Raw genomic sequence first — 16,789 nt, 5'->3', positions numbered from 1 at the left:
CGGGTATTCAGTCTCTCAACGCATTGCCATATCAGTTTAGAGTTCACCTGATTTAACCTAAGTGCCTTGATCGCTGCTTGACTGTCAGTCTGAATAGCAATGTTCTGCCCCGGTAATTCATTTGGAGATTAAAAGGGGCACGTGACGTATATTTCCGCTTGGAATATGCTAGTGTACTTACTCATTGGTACATTTTCCTTGGCCCAATAACCTCGGTACTCGGTCCCTCTACTGTGAAGAATTCGTCAGTGTACCAAGTAATAAGTTGCTGACTTAAGTCCAATATCACAGCCACGCCCTCCTAGTTTAGTTTGTTACTTCGACGTGTTTCAAACTTCTTATCGAAGTGAAATGTCGTTGTCATGTTATCCCTTGGTACCAATAATCCGGGGTATCGTCTAGAAAAAATATAAATCTCCCTTCAATTTAGGCAGCACCTCACTCACTGATACTCGCAGCCATCCTGAAGATTGCCCTCCTTGCCTGCATCTGTATGTGGATGTAGATGTAGTGGGGCTAATCTCCTAACTTTCTAGCTTGTGTGATGAGCTCAATTCTTTCTGCCCAGATTACCGTCCCATAGGTAATCATTGGCCTTGCTATTGCAGTGTACATCGAGAGTGGTATCTTCGGGCTGCAGTGGACCTACAAGTCATCAGAGTCCTTGTAAGTGAATGATACTATGGTGGTTTTTGGCTGAATTGATACGCAGGCACTAGTAACAGCATCTCGTAATACATCCGCTAGCTGATACAGAGTAGTTTCAGTTCATAACCTTCATGACCTTCTTCGCCGTTTTGAGTATGAACAATGTTAGACAAATTGGTCTGAAAGATTTATCGTGAAAAGGATACTTTTTGCTCGCTTTCGGAAAGACCGCTTTTGTCGGCCTCCATGCCCTTGGTGTACATGCCAGGACTATACGGGCCCTTATCATCCTCAGACGAGACTCTAAGACGATTTCAAGGCCTCTCTGGATTAGTTCTGGGTAATTTCAATGATTTAAAAGTTCCCACTGCCCACCATACCCTAACTTCCAAGCGTACCTCTTTTGCTAGTTTCCAGTTCTCCTTTCTTCCCTTTTTATTCGTTGCTGGGATATCAGGCAGATTGCTGTCACCTGCCGCCGTAGGGTAGGACCCCGAGAAATTAGTTCTGAGAAGGAAGTATACTTTGTCCTCATCATTCTCGGTAAATATCCCATCTTCCTTCAAACGAAGAAAAGTTATTGCCCCGTCTTTGGCATCAGCCTTGCAAAGGATTTGTCCGATCCCTTTATAGAATTCCCTGCTTCCCTGCTTTTGCTTCCTTGATCGCCTCGCTATACGCAGTCAGTGGGTTTTTGTACCGGCCAGTTCCCGGTTTGTTTTGTCCGGTTGAAGAGTTTTCGTACCTCTGTTCTCATTCAGAGTAGGTTCCTATCCCACCAGGGTACATTCCTTGATGACATAACTGTCTTAGCCGGACAGCTTGGCTACATGTGCGTCAATGACGACTCTCCATAATTGTCTATGGAGATCCTAATTATGACTGATTAGGAGGTCCATGAGATCTTCTGTCTCTATTATTGCGGCTTTCGGGAGAAACACTGTCACCATGTCCGCTCCTGGTATATCGTCTCCAGCACATGTTAATAGTTCTGTTCCTTCCCTGCTGACAATTCAGGAACTATGGCACTAAACCACCCTGTGAGTGTCTTCCGTGGCGCAATCCACCAGTATATGACCTGGTTGAAAGCGTATCCCGGTGAACACAAGCTTCACAGTGCATCCCTTTCACATTTGCCTGACGACAAGGTTTCGATAGTTTCCTGCTCCTCTCAAGTGAGTATTTGCTAGGGAAATATTTTTGACAGTATGGCTTCCTGATCCCTGCCTTCATCCCTGACCTGCCCGGGGTTTCTCCCGTCTTGGGTTCAGGTTTGGATTTTTGGGAGCATTCCCCTCATTCAGGCTAATCTCCGCTACTCCCCGCTTTCTTGGCTCCGATAAAGATGGTTTAGGTCTGTCCTGAGCCTTTTTAAGGGCCTATTTTGGTTTCAGGTCTACCTTCAGATAACATAGGTACTATTGAGCACCTGTTCCACTGAGACCTTTTGCCTTCCTGACGTCTGATATATTGATCTCAGATGTGCTTGTTATTGCTTTTTGAGCAGTGGTGTTTGTTGGCTGTTGTCCTCGCAATATACCAATGTTGTTGGCTCTACTGCTTGACGTCACAACTTCTCCTTCTTGGGTGTAATTACCTGGCGCTCAGTATTTCGGAGATGTTCCTTCACCTGGTTAACTAGTTTGTGTGTGGTACGGGGTCCCGCTTGTTTAGTGATAGTTTTCTTTATTTTCGTTACATTACTTACTGATTCCCACGAGTATGGGGGTTAGGAAGTCCGCTGTTCCATAGCCCCCCGTATCACGGTAAAGTCGGTATCAGTGAGGCTCCATTCGAATACAGTCAATTATCCCCGACTGCAAACTATTCAATGGGCACGGTTTGCATGACAACCTGAATTGCGGGGTTGTTTTTTGACTCCCCAGTCTAGATCCGTAGCATTTTGTTGATAGTAGGGTCACCTCGTGCAGGGGGTGTGACTATCACCACTCACTAACGGTCTTGGTAGACGAGAGGCTTGACCCCTGGAGAGCCGCACATCGCCCTAGAGCAGAGACAGCTCACTTTAAAAGAGAGAGAGGTTGACCCCAGGGAGCTATATTCCGCGTAAGTCTTTCTGCAATGCACTGCTTGACCCCGTCCCAGGGATACGAGCTTCTCACAAATAAATCTCAAATCGTGCAATCAATCTCATATGTAGAACTCCTCAGAAATATTGACCAAAACGTAGTGCAATGTATATTAAATACGCCCTTATTTTTAAAGGCTACTGCACGAACCTTACCATTTTCGATTCAAATTTTTGTACGGCTGTCAGTCCATGTTTTTTCCGATTTGTTTGTTTCTGGCCGAACTATATTTACTTTAATAAAAAAATTTTGAAGTAATCTGATTTGCCTTTAGTATTATCAATCAGATTCGAATGAAGATACAAAATTCCATCTTTTCATTTCAGAGCCCTTTCAAAACAACTTTCAATAAGATCACAGCAGCTGAATAGTCTCCAGCTAGGCCTTATGGAAATCCTACAGGACATCCAAGAGATAGAAGGGATTGACAGGAGTGCCATGAGGCAAATACAGCATTTGATGCGCGATTTGGACCAAACTATGCAGTCTACGTCTAGTGGATCTCGTAATGGTGGAACTTGCTGTACTTGCCGTAATCGACAGCCTCCTCCTGCACGTAGGTTTCCTCAAAGATAAATTTCCTTTTTAATAGATTCCAATTTCAGCTCCGTCAACACCAGTCTCTGGAAGTTGACCGGAAAATATAATGTGATAGTAGTTGAAGCGTAAAAATTCAATCTGTCATTTTGCGGAGATTAAATTTTAATTTTGATTTAAATTTCTTATTATGGTATAAAGGTACGTGCACTATATGAATAACAATGAAACAAAGTTGAATAAAAAAACATCACAAGTTATACTTGTTTTATATGATGGTGGAATCTGTTTTTACAAAGGACCATCGCATCGTTTGGTTGAACAGCTGATTTATCGTAAACGTGTGGGAATTACTATTAGGCTATCCCCCCCTTCACCCCTTGGTGGAGTATAGCGCGTAAACCACACTTACGCGCTATCGCTCGCGGTTACCTAAACTGCTTTTCAGCTTCCCCCATGATTTTCCGAGACGCTCGCACTCTTCCTCTACTGTTGTGCGCCAAGTGCCCTTGGGGCGACTCACTCGTCGCCCATCTTGGGAGAGTAGATTCCACTACATGTGGTACCCCGCAATGCAATTGTTGCCCCTCCTTAATGAGGGAGAGAGCAAATAGATGTTATCAGCGTAGTCGACGTGTTTGAGGAAAGATGTCATCATCGATTGAGTTCAGCATGAAAAACGTCACCGATAGCAAGAGGAAATAGTATCGGTGACAGGATGCAACCCTGTCGGACTCCCCTTTTGACCTCAAAATCCTCTGAGATTTTACCTCGGTGCAGCACGTGACACTTTGCGTCATCATATGTCGCTCTGATAATAGCTATTAGTTTCTTCCGTATGCCCCTCCTACATAGAGCACTCCAGATACATTTCATGTTCACATTATTGAAAGCTTACTCGAAATCGATGGAGAGCAAGTGAATCGAAGATCTACATTCCGTTCACTGTACTAAAATGATCCGTAGGGTGCTGATGTAGTAGTTAATGCAGGAGGATGCCAATCGGAGATCAGCCTACTCTGTGTTGATCAAACTTTTGAGATGTTTTTTGATACGCTCCAGGATTGTTTTAGCTATTATCTTTGCGAAGAGCAGAGAGCACACAGATACTTCTCCAATTATCATACTGAAAACGGGTGCTTTTTTGGAATCTTAGCGATCATCCCCTTTTTCCACTACCCGGGAAGCGACTCGAATTCCCAAGATTTCCATATGACTGGAAGCAACAGATCTACAATAACTGCAATTGCAACGATAAATCACTCTGCGGGGGGACCGTCAAGCTCAGCGGCTTTACTCCGTTTGAGTGCATTGTTGGCCTAAATGATTTCTTTTTTGCTTGGAGGAATAGTACCGGCATGTAACGATGTTTAACTACTTCATCCCCAAGAAGAGAAACGTTACCGGATTTAATACGGTTAACGACTTCGCTCGGTATTGGAGTTAGAGCACGTCACGCCATCACTCGCAGCCGTCAGTAGAGCCTTCAACCCCTTACGTTCATTGATCCGCTTCCATTATTCCACAGTCAGCCAGATCCTATGGCGCCGCTTTGGGATGTGGCCGATTGCCTGCGTAGCACCTGAAACGAGGGCATTTTTGAAGGCGGCCCAATGCTCATCAATATTCTCAGCGGCAGATGGATCATACAAACGCGCGACGTTGAACTTGCGGGATCTCAGCTCTCCAACCCTGCGAGAAGTGGCAGTCGCAACAAGCAAGCGAACGTATGTGATCAGCAGATGTTGATCCCTTTCGAAGCCGATGTCAGCACCTCTCTTGTTAGGCACACCCAAGAGACAGTTCCTAAATATACTGCTGATCGCGAAGTGGTCAATCTGATTACTCGTACGGTTTCGGTCAGTTGAAACCTAATTAACCTTATGCCCGACTCTGTCCTCAAACAATGTGTCCCAATGACGAAGCGGTGAAAGTTGCAAAAATCCACGAACCCCCCGCCATTACCGTTACTATGCCAAAAACCGTGCTTCACAATCAAATGCCCGAGCAAGGTGTTGTCAGATCTCACCTTAGCATTCAGATCACACATCACCTTCATAATATCACCTTTACCAAGCTTCCCCTGAACCGCGTTTAGTTCCTCGTAGAAATCATCCTTCTCCACTACATCGGAAGTCTCCGTTAGTACATAGCATTGTACAATTGGGATGCTCCGTAACCTGGGCCGAAATCCTGCAGTAAGAAGTCTGTCAGAAGCCGACAACCAGGTCAAGAGAGCGTAACTTACGGTACCCGTCAGAAGCAACCTCACGCGGGATTCGCGTTTGCTAACATTTGACTTCCGGATTACAAAAGTACATTACCATTAGTGTGGCACGAGGGAGAGGAGTACCCGCCAAAGTCCCACCAACTTATTTCGTTTAGGCCCAGAATGTCCAGTTTATATTTCAGAAATTCTCGCTCAAGTTGGAGTAAGCGCGCATTCTGAGGAAGTATACCCTAGCTGCCTTCTTAGATATAGAGGGAGCTTTCAACAACATTAGTACCAACGCCATCAAGGAAGCCTCAACCAGTATTAGATTTGAGGGGTATCTTACGCATTGGATTATATCCATGCTACTACATTACTACCAGGACAGACGGATCTAGGAGGTCACCACTTGACCAGAGTTGTGAACAGAGGCACGCCCCAGGGTGGCGCCACCTCTCCGGTGCTCTGGTTAATAGTAAAGGACGAAATTTTACGAATATCGGACAGCAGCGAGGAGAAGGTGGTGGAGTATGCCGAGGATGTGATGATATTGGTGTCAGGGATATTTCCGTCCATTATGAGCAACATTATGGAAGGAGCGTTGCGAAAGGTGTGCCTGTGACCGCAAGATGCGGACTAGGCATAAACCCAAACAAACCGTAACTGATACTATTCACATTCATTCACATACCTGAATTCCACCTATCACGCTGAATGAACAAAGTTTGGTTTTTTCCTCCAATATAAAGTATCTGGGTGTAATCCAGGATTCAAAATTAAATTGCAGATTGAACATAGAACTGAGGGTTAAGAAGGCCTGTATAGCCTTCTATGCCTGCAAGAGCACCTTTGCAAAGAAATGGGGTCTCCGACCGAGGATGGTTTTCTGGATGTACGCATCTGTGATGCGTCCAATCCTAACGTACGGCTCTATTGTATGGTAGCAGGCTGTGAGAAAAAATACAATAGGACGAAGCTTAATAGGATTCAAAAAGCTACATGTGCAGGTGCTACGGCGGCTCTGCAGTCCTGCCCGGCAGATGTTATCAATATACTCCTGCGCCTCTTCCCACTAAACCTCCACATTAAATACGTTGTAGCGTGCAGTGCCGTCAGACAACGTGAGTCCGGATGTTGGGCAGCGAAGTCCTACGGCCACAGTAACATCCTAGACGAAGTACCTGGGGAAATCTGAGCATTCCAGAAGGACTATGCCAAATGCAAGTGAACTTTACAAGAAAATTTGCTGTAAACTTTCCACCCAGGAAAGTGGAAAACTGGTGATGTGTTGCAAGGCTATGACACAGTATTCTTTACCGATGGATCAAAGATGGCCTGTGTAGTCCGTGCGGAGGTTTTCTCGAATACATACAGTATCCGTCTCGTATGGCCTCTCAGGTTTCGTCAGTGTACTGGCGAAAGTATTGGCGATATTGGAAGCCTGTCGATAGCTGGAGCATGATTCGAGCCCCAAGCCTAACATAGCCTTTCTGATCGACAGCCCAGTGGCCATCAAAGCCTTGTATTCAGCGAAGACATCCTCCAGGTTGGTGGGGCAGTGCAAAGACGCGCTGAACAGTCTTGGCGGCACGCCTGTGTGTTACCGGGCATAGGAATAAAGAGGAGAATGAGCGGACTGAGGGATTGGCCAGGCGGGGCTCTGTTCTTGGCAGTCCCTCGGTGGATACAATCGGTGTTTCACTGGCGGTTGCCAAGGGCGGAGTTTTCTCGCACTATTTACTAGCCGCGGGCCTTAGATGGCAAAGGCTTATCAGCTGTGCCAGGTCAAGAAGGATTTGGCCCCCTTTTAACATAGACCGATCACGAGAGTTCCTGTGCTAATCCATTCAAGATTACGTCGATGTGCACGGGACACTGGCCCATTCAGAACCATGCCGTCAGGTTCGGCATACCCTGTAATTCGCATTGCCGAAGCTGTGATTACCCAGCTCTAACTAAAATCAGGCTACGGACACTGGGTAAACCATTCTTTGGGGCCTGAGAGAGATTTCTAGCTACATGGTTGGAGAGCTGCTTTCCTTTCTGAATGCTACGGGCTGTCCTCATCCATGAAAAATCTGATCTCATCCCGCAGAGCATTCGTCTGTTTTCCACTTAGTACCTTGATTAGTTTGCGGTGTCCAGTTTGCATAGATTCAATCACTCGAACTGGCATCAAGTCAGTTCCATTCACGTCTCTGGCTTCCTTGGAAGGTGTAGGAAAAGTTACTAGCAGGTAGAATTCACTCTGTAGCCCCTTTACCAGTCCGAGCCCCCTTACGGGGGTTCCACCGCTGTATGCACTATCCTCCACGCGCAGCTCCATTGTAGGAGAGCGCACCGAAAATACTGGAATTTGCTCTATATTGTATGAATCGAAGACCATCATTGTTCTTTGCTCTCAAAATGGAGATGATGCCCTACAATTTCTTAATATGACTGAATTTCAGTCTATCTAGAAAAAAGTGGAGCACCATGTGGTGACTTCGCCTGAGCACATTCAGACTCTTTTAGTCCAGTTCGAATACCAAGTTGAAACACTCAACGTTTGTAGATTCCTTCTTCCTGGCATTCATGAACTTTACCCTCAAGTGTCCAAAGTCCATGCCCGGGTTCTGTTCCCCCAGCATGCGGATGATATCCTCTGCCTTTCTTCGAGGAACCAGTGCCCAGATTCTAACATGTCCTATCCTGCGTAGCTCAGTGTTCGCAATAGTGAACTTGGGCCGACCGCCGGAACTCAAAGCCGGGATTGCCTGCTGGAGCCACTTTACAGCAGCCTCGTCAGTGTACTTCAAATGGAGAAGCCCATCGCGAAAACCTTGGTTGATAAATTATGGCTTCATTGCAGGCTCCAGAATTTTTTCCACAGGCATTCCCGGAGGATGGTAAATTGTCGCTCTGACATTTTGCCATCCTTGGAGGAAATTCCCTTGGCAGCAGTCAGAACAGAGGCAGCAGCTTGCGCGTACGTTCTCTTCCTTCCTGCCTTCGTGTCCGTATTCCTATGGGAGGGACCAGCTTCATTGAGATCTTTCTCGCTGATTTGATCATCTCCCGGCATACCGGTCGTAATCCCCGCGAGACGCATGTTAACCCTGGTGCAGAGCACAATAAAGCGTTGGCCACAGCAGATGTGTCGTTCTTCCGCTTCTTGGTCCACGGACCCCTCGCTTAGGGCTTGCACCCAAACTTTTAAAAAAAGTCAAGCGACGACGGCTTTACGGTTTCTTACCAGTGCAGAGGCAAATCGTCAGACGCTGCCTCACCTCTGCCCTGGGAGCAGCGTGACCGTAGCGGCTCGCAGATGTTGAATGCTCCTTTAGGGGTCCGTGGACCAGGAAAGAGGGAGTAAGTTGCTCCCCATTTGGACCGGTCCAGTATTAAGTTGATGCGGACTTAGGACCCCATCATTCTCAAAACGAATATTTCAGCTCTGGCCAAGCTCTGGTCAATAAGGCGGATTCGCGCTCAATATAATTCGTAGGCACGTCGTATTCTACGAATTATATAAAGGAGCATTCAACATCTGCGAGCCGCTACGGTCACGCTGCTCCCAGACCAGAGGTGAGGCAACGTCTGACGATTTGCCTCTGCCCTGGTAAGAAACCCTAAAGCCGTCGTCGCTTGGCTTCGATTTAGTACTAGGAAAATGTTCCTTATGGGCAAAAAAACCGTAAGTAATGCCAGTTGGTTTACCAATGAAAAACATCTGATATCTCTTAAAATTTCTTTAATACTCAAATTCATCTGCATACCACAAAGTGATTCATTAAATCTAAGATGAATTTCAAATTCATCTTTACTACAAACAACATTACAAACAAAAAATTAAAATTCTAAACAAATAAAACATCTTTTTACCCCCAACATTTCTAATTCAAAATAACCTAAGATCAGCACCTTAAAAACTGCTATCACAATTATGCGACCGTTTCAGTCTGGACGTATCCTTTATGAACGTAACCGCCATCATTTGAATCCAGAATATTTTCAAAGACTTTATCCAATTTGCATTTGTTGATTGTGTACTGAACCGATCGTTCCTCACTGAATGCTGCCAGTTTTCGGACCAGCTCGCTCAGCGATAAGCATCCATCATCCTCCACGATCTCATTGTTTTGATTCTGGAACAAAGAAAACAATGTATCGTAAATTAATTATGATTTCGACTCGATAGGATATAATTTATGATAATCGATTATTTTTCAAAATAGCATTGAGGTTTTCCGAGAGTCTGCCAGCTGCAACGTAAAAGCGTTGCAAGCTTCAACCTTGAAAAATGACTCTGATATTTACGAAGGACATCAAACAACACACCTACCCTTGTGTATCTAAATTGCGTATGCACTTCAGATTGCACATGCGATCTACTTACGTCATTCTGTTTCAATTTCACTTTCACAACGAACTTCAATGAATGCGGGTGAACTTGGATGTCGTGGCATTGAGTGAATTCCTGCTTGATTTCCTGGAAAAAAAAGTAAACACAGGTTATCGCGTATTTACGCTTGCAATTGAGCAAGGCTTACTCTTTCCATTGATAATGCTTGGATCTTATCGTAGAAGATAGTGACGTTATAGTAGCCACCAAATTGCTCTTTGAGGTAGTCAGGTGTCCCGGTCGTTATCAGCTTTCCGTCTTTGAGCACCGCAATACGGCTGCAGACACGATCGATTTCCGATATCGTATGCGAGGTTAATACTACAGATCTTCGCTCTGCTATCAGTTCGCATATTGCACGATATACTAGTGATCGGGTGACAGGATCCATATCACTTGTGGGCTCATCCATTAGAATGATGCTGGTATCACCAAAGCAAGACACGGCTACATTTAATTTCCTGCGGTTACCACCGCTTAAGTTTTTAACTAAAACGTCTTTGTAGTCCTCCAAATTGAATGATTTCAAGGTGCTCGTTATAAGCTAGAAGGGAAAAGTAAAAAACATAAATAGTCCCTTCTTGACATAGAGTCAGGATACCACAAACTAAACAACATTTAATATACCTCCTTTTGATAAAATTAAACAAATAAAACTTAAATTAAAAAAAATGGAACGCAACCAAATGCCAACCGCAATAACCTAACTGTGTAAAGGGACACGAAAGTCCTGGGGGTTTAACGTGAGTACCTGCCGTGAAGGCTTAATCCCACGGTCCTCTTCGGGGACCTCTTTTGGGACTACAATCAGAGCCCCAACATGCAAGCACAGCGGTCCTGGTTTATACTGAGTGCAGGCTCAGCATTCATGCCAGTGGATGCGAGGCCTATCTAACACCTCTGCCGCAACTAAGGGGTACGGCACCCGAGTTGTACAGCACAACTCCACGCTTGAGCTCCGAGGAGCTCTGCCCGCGATGTAGGCATAACCACAACCACCATGAAACTCCCGCTAGGGGGCCAACCGCAAATAACCGGGCCGAGAGCACATCCTCCAGGATTTCTCCTGGAGCATATGCTCTCAGAGGGCCATCCCGGTTCCCATGGTACCAGATAACCTCCGGTGAGGCTTCGTGGCAGAGCCACTTCAGATGAGTTCCTTGCAGATTCGGGTCTGATCGCCCTCCTCGAGTACGTGGGGACGGAACTCCACAACGGGTTAACTGAAATCAGCCCGAGGCGGAGAACCGCAACGGAACCTTTAACCAACTAACTACCGCTCTGCGTACATGTGTAAAGGGACAAATAGATGAACCTAGATTAGAATTTCACCCACTAAATCCACTCCTCCATGCTCCGTGGAATCACCATAAGATATTAATCACGACGCGGAATCAGCTCACTTTAGCTTTGCCATCTTTCGTCTCTACACGGCATTTTTTGTGGATAAATGCAATCACAGAGTTGATCGCATCCCAGTTCTCCTGACATGCAAGGATATTCTGGTACCAACATCTCTCGTGAAGTCTCCTTTAGACTCCTTTCTTCCACAAATTCTGCACAGCGGGAAAAAATATGCTCTAGGTCCTCTGGAACTCCATTGCAATTTATAGAATCGGGTGAGGTATCCAGTGCAAACCAGTAGAGGTACTGGCGATATCCTCCATGTTCGTGAGAAACTAGGTAGGTATACCACCCCTTCTTTTTGAGGGGGTAGGGTAGATGAAAGCATTTACGCACAGAGTGTTGGACTCCCGCAACTGTACGTATTTCAAGAAATGGATCAATTTTCCCACAGAAGAACTACTTACCATAAATTCCATATATCCAGGTCACTCGAGAGGACAAAAACGACCTCTTCTTTTTGATAGAAATTTCAGCGAATGTCTCTAATCCAAAATTTACCACCGTGCCTTCCACCCTCTCACTTCCTGTGGTTGTGAATGTTGTTCGACTATAAAAAGCAATGAACGGTACCTCGCGGTAATGAAGGCAAAAATGTTCCTTCCGCGATCGATATGGGGCGTTTAATCCAAGCTGATGAAAACTAACTTGTCAGGATTGTTCTGAGCATCGAAGTCGATAGAAAGGACCAAAAGGGCGGTTGAAATGTTGGCCTCAACAAAACTCATTGCTGGTACCCAAAGCAAACTCAGTAAGTGTGCATAACTCATTCTTCAACTTTCATCAGTTGAACAGAATGGCAGTTTTACTAGCCGGGTCTTAAATTGTCGGATTAGAAAATGGTGGATTAGGTCGCAGAGCGGACGGGTGGACCGGTATCCACGAAGGAGCACACATTCTATGATCCTAGCAGTTCTGATAACAGTCCTATATGCACTTTCATGTAGTAATCGGCGGGAATTTTTCATGAACGGAAAACTATAGACAGAGAAAAGGAAAAACGAGTCCCCCACGTCTAAAATTAGGAAAAGCATTGCCAACTGGACCTCCAGATTGCAAGTTGATGGCCCTTCCTGGGGAAATCACATGGCGTGAGACGCGAAAGAAATCTCCGATTGGACTGGACAAAATAACATTAACGATTTGCGCATTTACTCACGCAACGAGCGTCCATGCTACAAAAAATGTGAAGGACAGGGACAGCCCTTCTAAAGACAGGCGAGACTACCATGTATACATAATAGTTGCTACTCAGTACTCCATGCGCTCCATGCTCCATGCGGTGAAGTAGATTTCCTAGTCAACTAAAAAGTCAAACCTGTTGTTATCGGCTTTGAAAATATATAGCGAACAGTTATGCACTCTGCACTTGCAAGGCACTTTTCGAAGCACCAATCTTGTAAACATTGAAACCCTACAGAGGAGGCTGAAAAACTAGGCAATTGTACTATCTACAAATAATGGAGCGAATCCTCAAGGCCAGCTCCAGGTGTAATATTGCAATAATAGTGGTCATCAGATGCGTTGAAGATGGATCCTCAATTGATCTTCATAACCACCAGAAGAACATTATCATTGGTACGACCACAAAGGTATTTGACTGCAGTCGCATCCCTGACAACTGCATACTAGACAATGCAGCATCTGATGAAACACGCGCACGTGCAGAGATTTATCGTGAATTTCGCCGAGCGAAGAAACGACTTCAAAAATAGAAGGAAGAAGTCTGTGCAAGCATGGTGGTTTCGCTGGGGACTGGAGGGGTGTAGGGGGAAACCGCTCCAGGCACGGAAGTTTTATCAACCAGGAAAATGAATCTGCCTAAATTAAGATGCTCACCCTGCCGAGGCAATGGAGGATATCTGATTCGCGACCGCGCATATTGACATATTAAACTGCTGAACAATCCAGAATACGGAAGAGTTAGGAGTTTCGTCAACTAAAAGTAAACAAGAAAGCAACCAATTTATTCGCTTAAGAACCATAAGTCATTAGAAGCCGAATGGATGGTTCATTAACTTATGTTCAAGATTTGGGACAGTGAATCAAGGTCCACAGATTGGTAACAAGGTTCTATTATATGCATAAGGAGATATTCGGTATCCCGACAAAACTAGTAAGGCTTACCCTCAACTCAATCTGAAGACTGTTCACCATCAGTAACGGTGTAAAACATGGGGATGGTCTCTCATGTATTCTTCTTGACTTAGATTTAGAAAAAATAACTCGCGACCCTGACCTGAACGCCGTTTCTATTTCCTTCAAATCTATCTAACCAGATCCAGCAATTAGAACCCCAAAATCCACGCACGATGGTTTGCAGCCAACAGAGTCTATTTTAATTACACCCTCGGAGAGATTCTGCAAAGAATTGCTAGTGCTCTGTAAAAGGGCGGACGAAATGGTAGTCAATGCAACAAAGAAATCTGTGCATGATAGCGTTGTGGTTGTTGAATATGTATAAAAATCGACTCAGTGGGGTGCGACGAGACCGCTATCAAGCTCGGAAAATTCAAAGGGACAATACCATTACCGGGACCTGGTTTACCATGCTTTATATGGAGCAATGGCGTAGACCAGGAAACTAGGCATCTACTAGGAATGCCGGATTAATCGAACTCGACAAAAAGTGGGGACATTCGAAATTCCTTGCTAAAGCAGACTTAGACTGAACACCGGTTGTTGCGGTGTTGATAATGCCAAAACAGTAAAATCATTGAATTAAGACCGACAAATTTTACGTAAGCACGAGCATTTCGTCAAGAAGAGAAATCCGTCTGCGCCAGGACTACATATGTTATTCTCGTAATTAACGAAGTTCACCCTACTTCCTTAGTCACAAGATTGTAATGAAGTAATGGGATTGCGATGATCAAACGACCGTCCTGAGTGGCCGAGGATGACCTACGGGGAAGAGCTATCCCAAAAACCTAAAAAGTTGGCAAAATTGACGGTGAAGGTCCGCCTGCAAATACTGAAGTTCCATCGCGCTCGGTCGACACGTACTTGTATGCACGGGGTCCTTTGAGCACTACGATCTCTCACACAAAAAAAATACCGGGCTGATTGGAAGTTTTAAATTTGGACAACTGGAGGTATTTGGCGGTTCGATTAGATATGGTCATATAGTAGGAAGATGCCGAGCGACTCCACAAGAAAACCCAGTGTGAAAAGCTCATCTGAATTTCACTTCCAGTAGCAGGTCGCTGTCTCCGTCAGCTCGTCCGCCAGAGACGGGGCTTTTACCTACTAAATGTCCGCTTCAGGCCCCGTGTCCCGCGACGACGAAAGATCGGCAGCAGCGAACCGATCCTTTTCCATAATCGAAACTGCAACCCTCACACGTCACTATTATTCCGCTTTCGTCGGACCGGTTGCTACTTTTTCTTTGTCTTCCGAAGAATCTTCTTCATCCGTACTTTTACGTCTTGTCCAAAAATCAGCTGGAGCCTTTCACCGCTGGCTCACCTCACGCCATGTTCGCGGGCAGTTTTTCACCCCTTCTCTTTTTACTCGTTTATAGCCTCGCGACTCCTTGACTCTTGCGAATCACTCCCGCAGCAAGCTGGCGAATTCATCCAGTCTTCCTCCAACAATGAAAAGTCTCATTACCGTCTAGAGTCCGTTGCTTTCCCCGGTATCAGCAAACCTCTCGAGTGTTCCAATAGACGTAACGGAAACCACTCCTTGTTCAGAAAGTCTGCACAACACCTTCACCTCAGACAGTAGTTGGAAGGATGAACGAGTCAAATACTGAGTCAATATTGGCATAGATTCGGGACCAGGGTTACTGAAAGATTGATTTTCGTATAAATTCTCCGGTGGAGAAGAAGAAAAACTGCACGAAAATGCGACGGCTGTCCTGATGAACGGCGAGAACTGACGTTCACTGAACACTGAAGTCACAATGTTAAAGGAAAATTCGTTAATTTTTTTTTTAAATTCTGTTCATACACGCGCTACTCGCAGGTAATTCGATTACCGGACCGAGCCAGGAGATTCCCAAGTTCCCCTTGTGCAACCATTACCGATGAAACTGAATTATTGGGTAGATATCACTCAACCCTCGCTATTTTCTCCAAACTCAAAGCTATTTCACCAAGGTCCATGACCCGGTGAGAAAGCAAACAAATGCAATCATTGTAGTTGAGGTGTTTGAAGAAAGGTAAAGATGTTATCGTCCATTGAACTCCTCCACGGTCTCTGGACAAAGCAGAATGAAGAACGTCACCGATAAAAAGAAGTAATGCTATCGGTGACAAGGTGCAATCCTGGCGAACTCCACTTGCGACCTTAAATTAAACTGAAGTTTTGCCTCGGGACTGCACGGGACATCTGGCGTCATCATATGTCGCTCTGATAATTGCTTTTATTTTCTTCGTATTGCTCCTCCTCCGTAGAATATTTCAGTTTTTTCTACTGTTCCAGGGTAGGCAGGGTGTTAATGTGGTCCACGGTTAAGATCCTTCACAGGTTCAAGTTGCTTCGTGATGCGGTATACACTTCGAAAATCATTGCGTTTTGTGCCATGTTCCGTTTGCCAACATGGCGTGCATTCCACTTCACCCTAACTTCTCTGGATTTCGCACGATATTGGAGTTCGAATGCATCACGCTCGCCATCACTCGCAGCATTCAATAGAGCCTTCAACCCCTTCTGTCCATCGTCCAATGACGCCTTTTCGGAACGTGATCGACGGCTTGTGTAGCACTCGTGGGAAGGGCATTTCTGATGACGGCCCCAATGCTCATCGATATTCTCAAGTGGATCACTCAATGCGTCTGCTGTCCGATCAGCAAGATAAATAATTCCTAAATCTATTACTCGCAAGGGGATTAATAGGGTTGGCCGTAGGCTGTCAGTTAGTTGGAATCCTACAAACTTAATAGTAGGCTCTGTCCTCGAACAATGTACCACCATGACGAGGCAATGTAAGTTTAAAAAATCCACGAACCCCCCACCGTTATCGTTGCGGTCGACAAAACCGTGCTTTCCCATCACATGTCCAAGGAAGGTCTTGTCAAAGCCCAAATTGGCATTCAGACCACCCATTACGTTCACAGTGTGGAAGCCTCATAGAAGTCAGCTTTCTCTTCTATATCCGATGGCTCTGTTGGTGTTTAGCACTGTGCAATTGCAATGGTCCCTAAACTGGACCGAAATCTTGCAGTCAGAATTTTGTCAAAAACCGGCACCCCGGTCAAGAGAAGCGCCTTGAGGTAGCCATCGAAGCAATCCGACATCGAATTCGCATCTGCTACCAATCGGCTTTCCGGAGTAAAAAAGTACGTTGCCGCAAGAGTGGGAGGAGTAATCTCTAGAGTCCCACCAACTTTCTTCGCTTAGGTCCTAAATTTATATTTTAGAAATTGAAGAAATCATTTTGAGGCCCTTCGCTACCATTGTCGAGAAGCGTGCGCTCTAAAGATAGAGTTTCGCCAAGGAAGGAAAAATCTGACGTATATCTTGGCACAATACTTTGTTCACCCCAGATAATTTCTATTGAACAAGTTA

At 45.3% G+C, this 16,789-nt stretch overlaps 1 protein-coding gene across 1 annotated transcript in view; it reads right to left on the bottom strand.

Annotated features, from left to right (window-relative positions):
• Positions 1–9,203: 9,203 nt before the first annotated feature.
• Positions 9,204–16,789, bottom strand: part of LOC119656705 (phospholipid-transporting ATPase ABCA1) — a 159,659-nt gene continuing 152,073 nt past the window's right edge. The window contains exons 21-23 of the mRNA XM_038063215.1: positions 10,020–10,415; positions 9,866–9,958; positions 9,204–9,614 (exon numbers count right to left, since the gene is read on the bottom strand). Coding sequence (XP_037919143.1) covers positions 9,411–9,614; positions 9,866–9,958; positions 10,020–10,415 — 693 coding nt within the window. The 3' untranslated portion in view covers positions 9,204–9,410. The remainder of the gene's footprint in view (positions 9,615–9,865; positions 9,959–10,019; positions 10,416–16,789) is intronic.

This window comes from Hermetia illucens, chromosome 5, assembly GCF_905115235.1.
Source record: "Hermetia illucens chromosome 5, iHerIll2.2.curated.20191125, whole genome shotgun sequence".
Classification (NCBI taxonomy): domain Eukaryota; kingdom Metazoa; phylum Arthropoda; class Insecta; order Diptera; family Stratiomyidae; genus Hermetia; species Hermetia illucens.
This window is presented reverse-complemented; position numbering and strand designations above follow the sequence as displayed.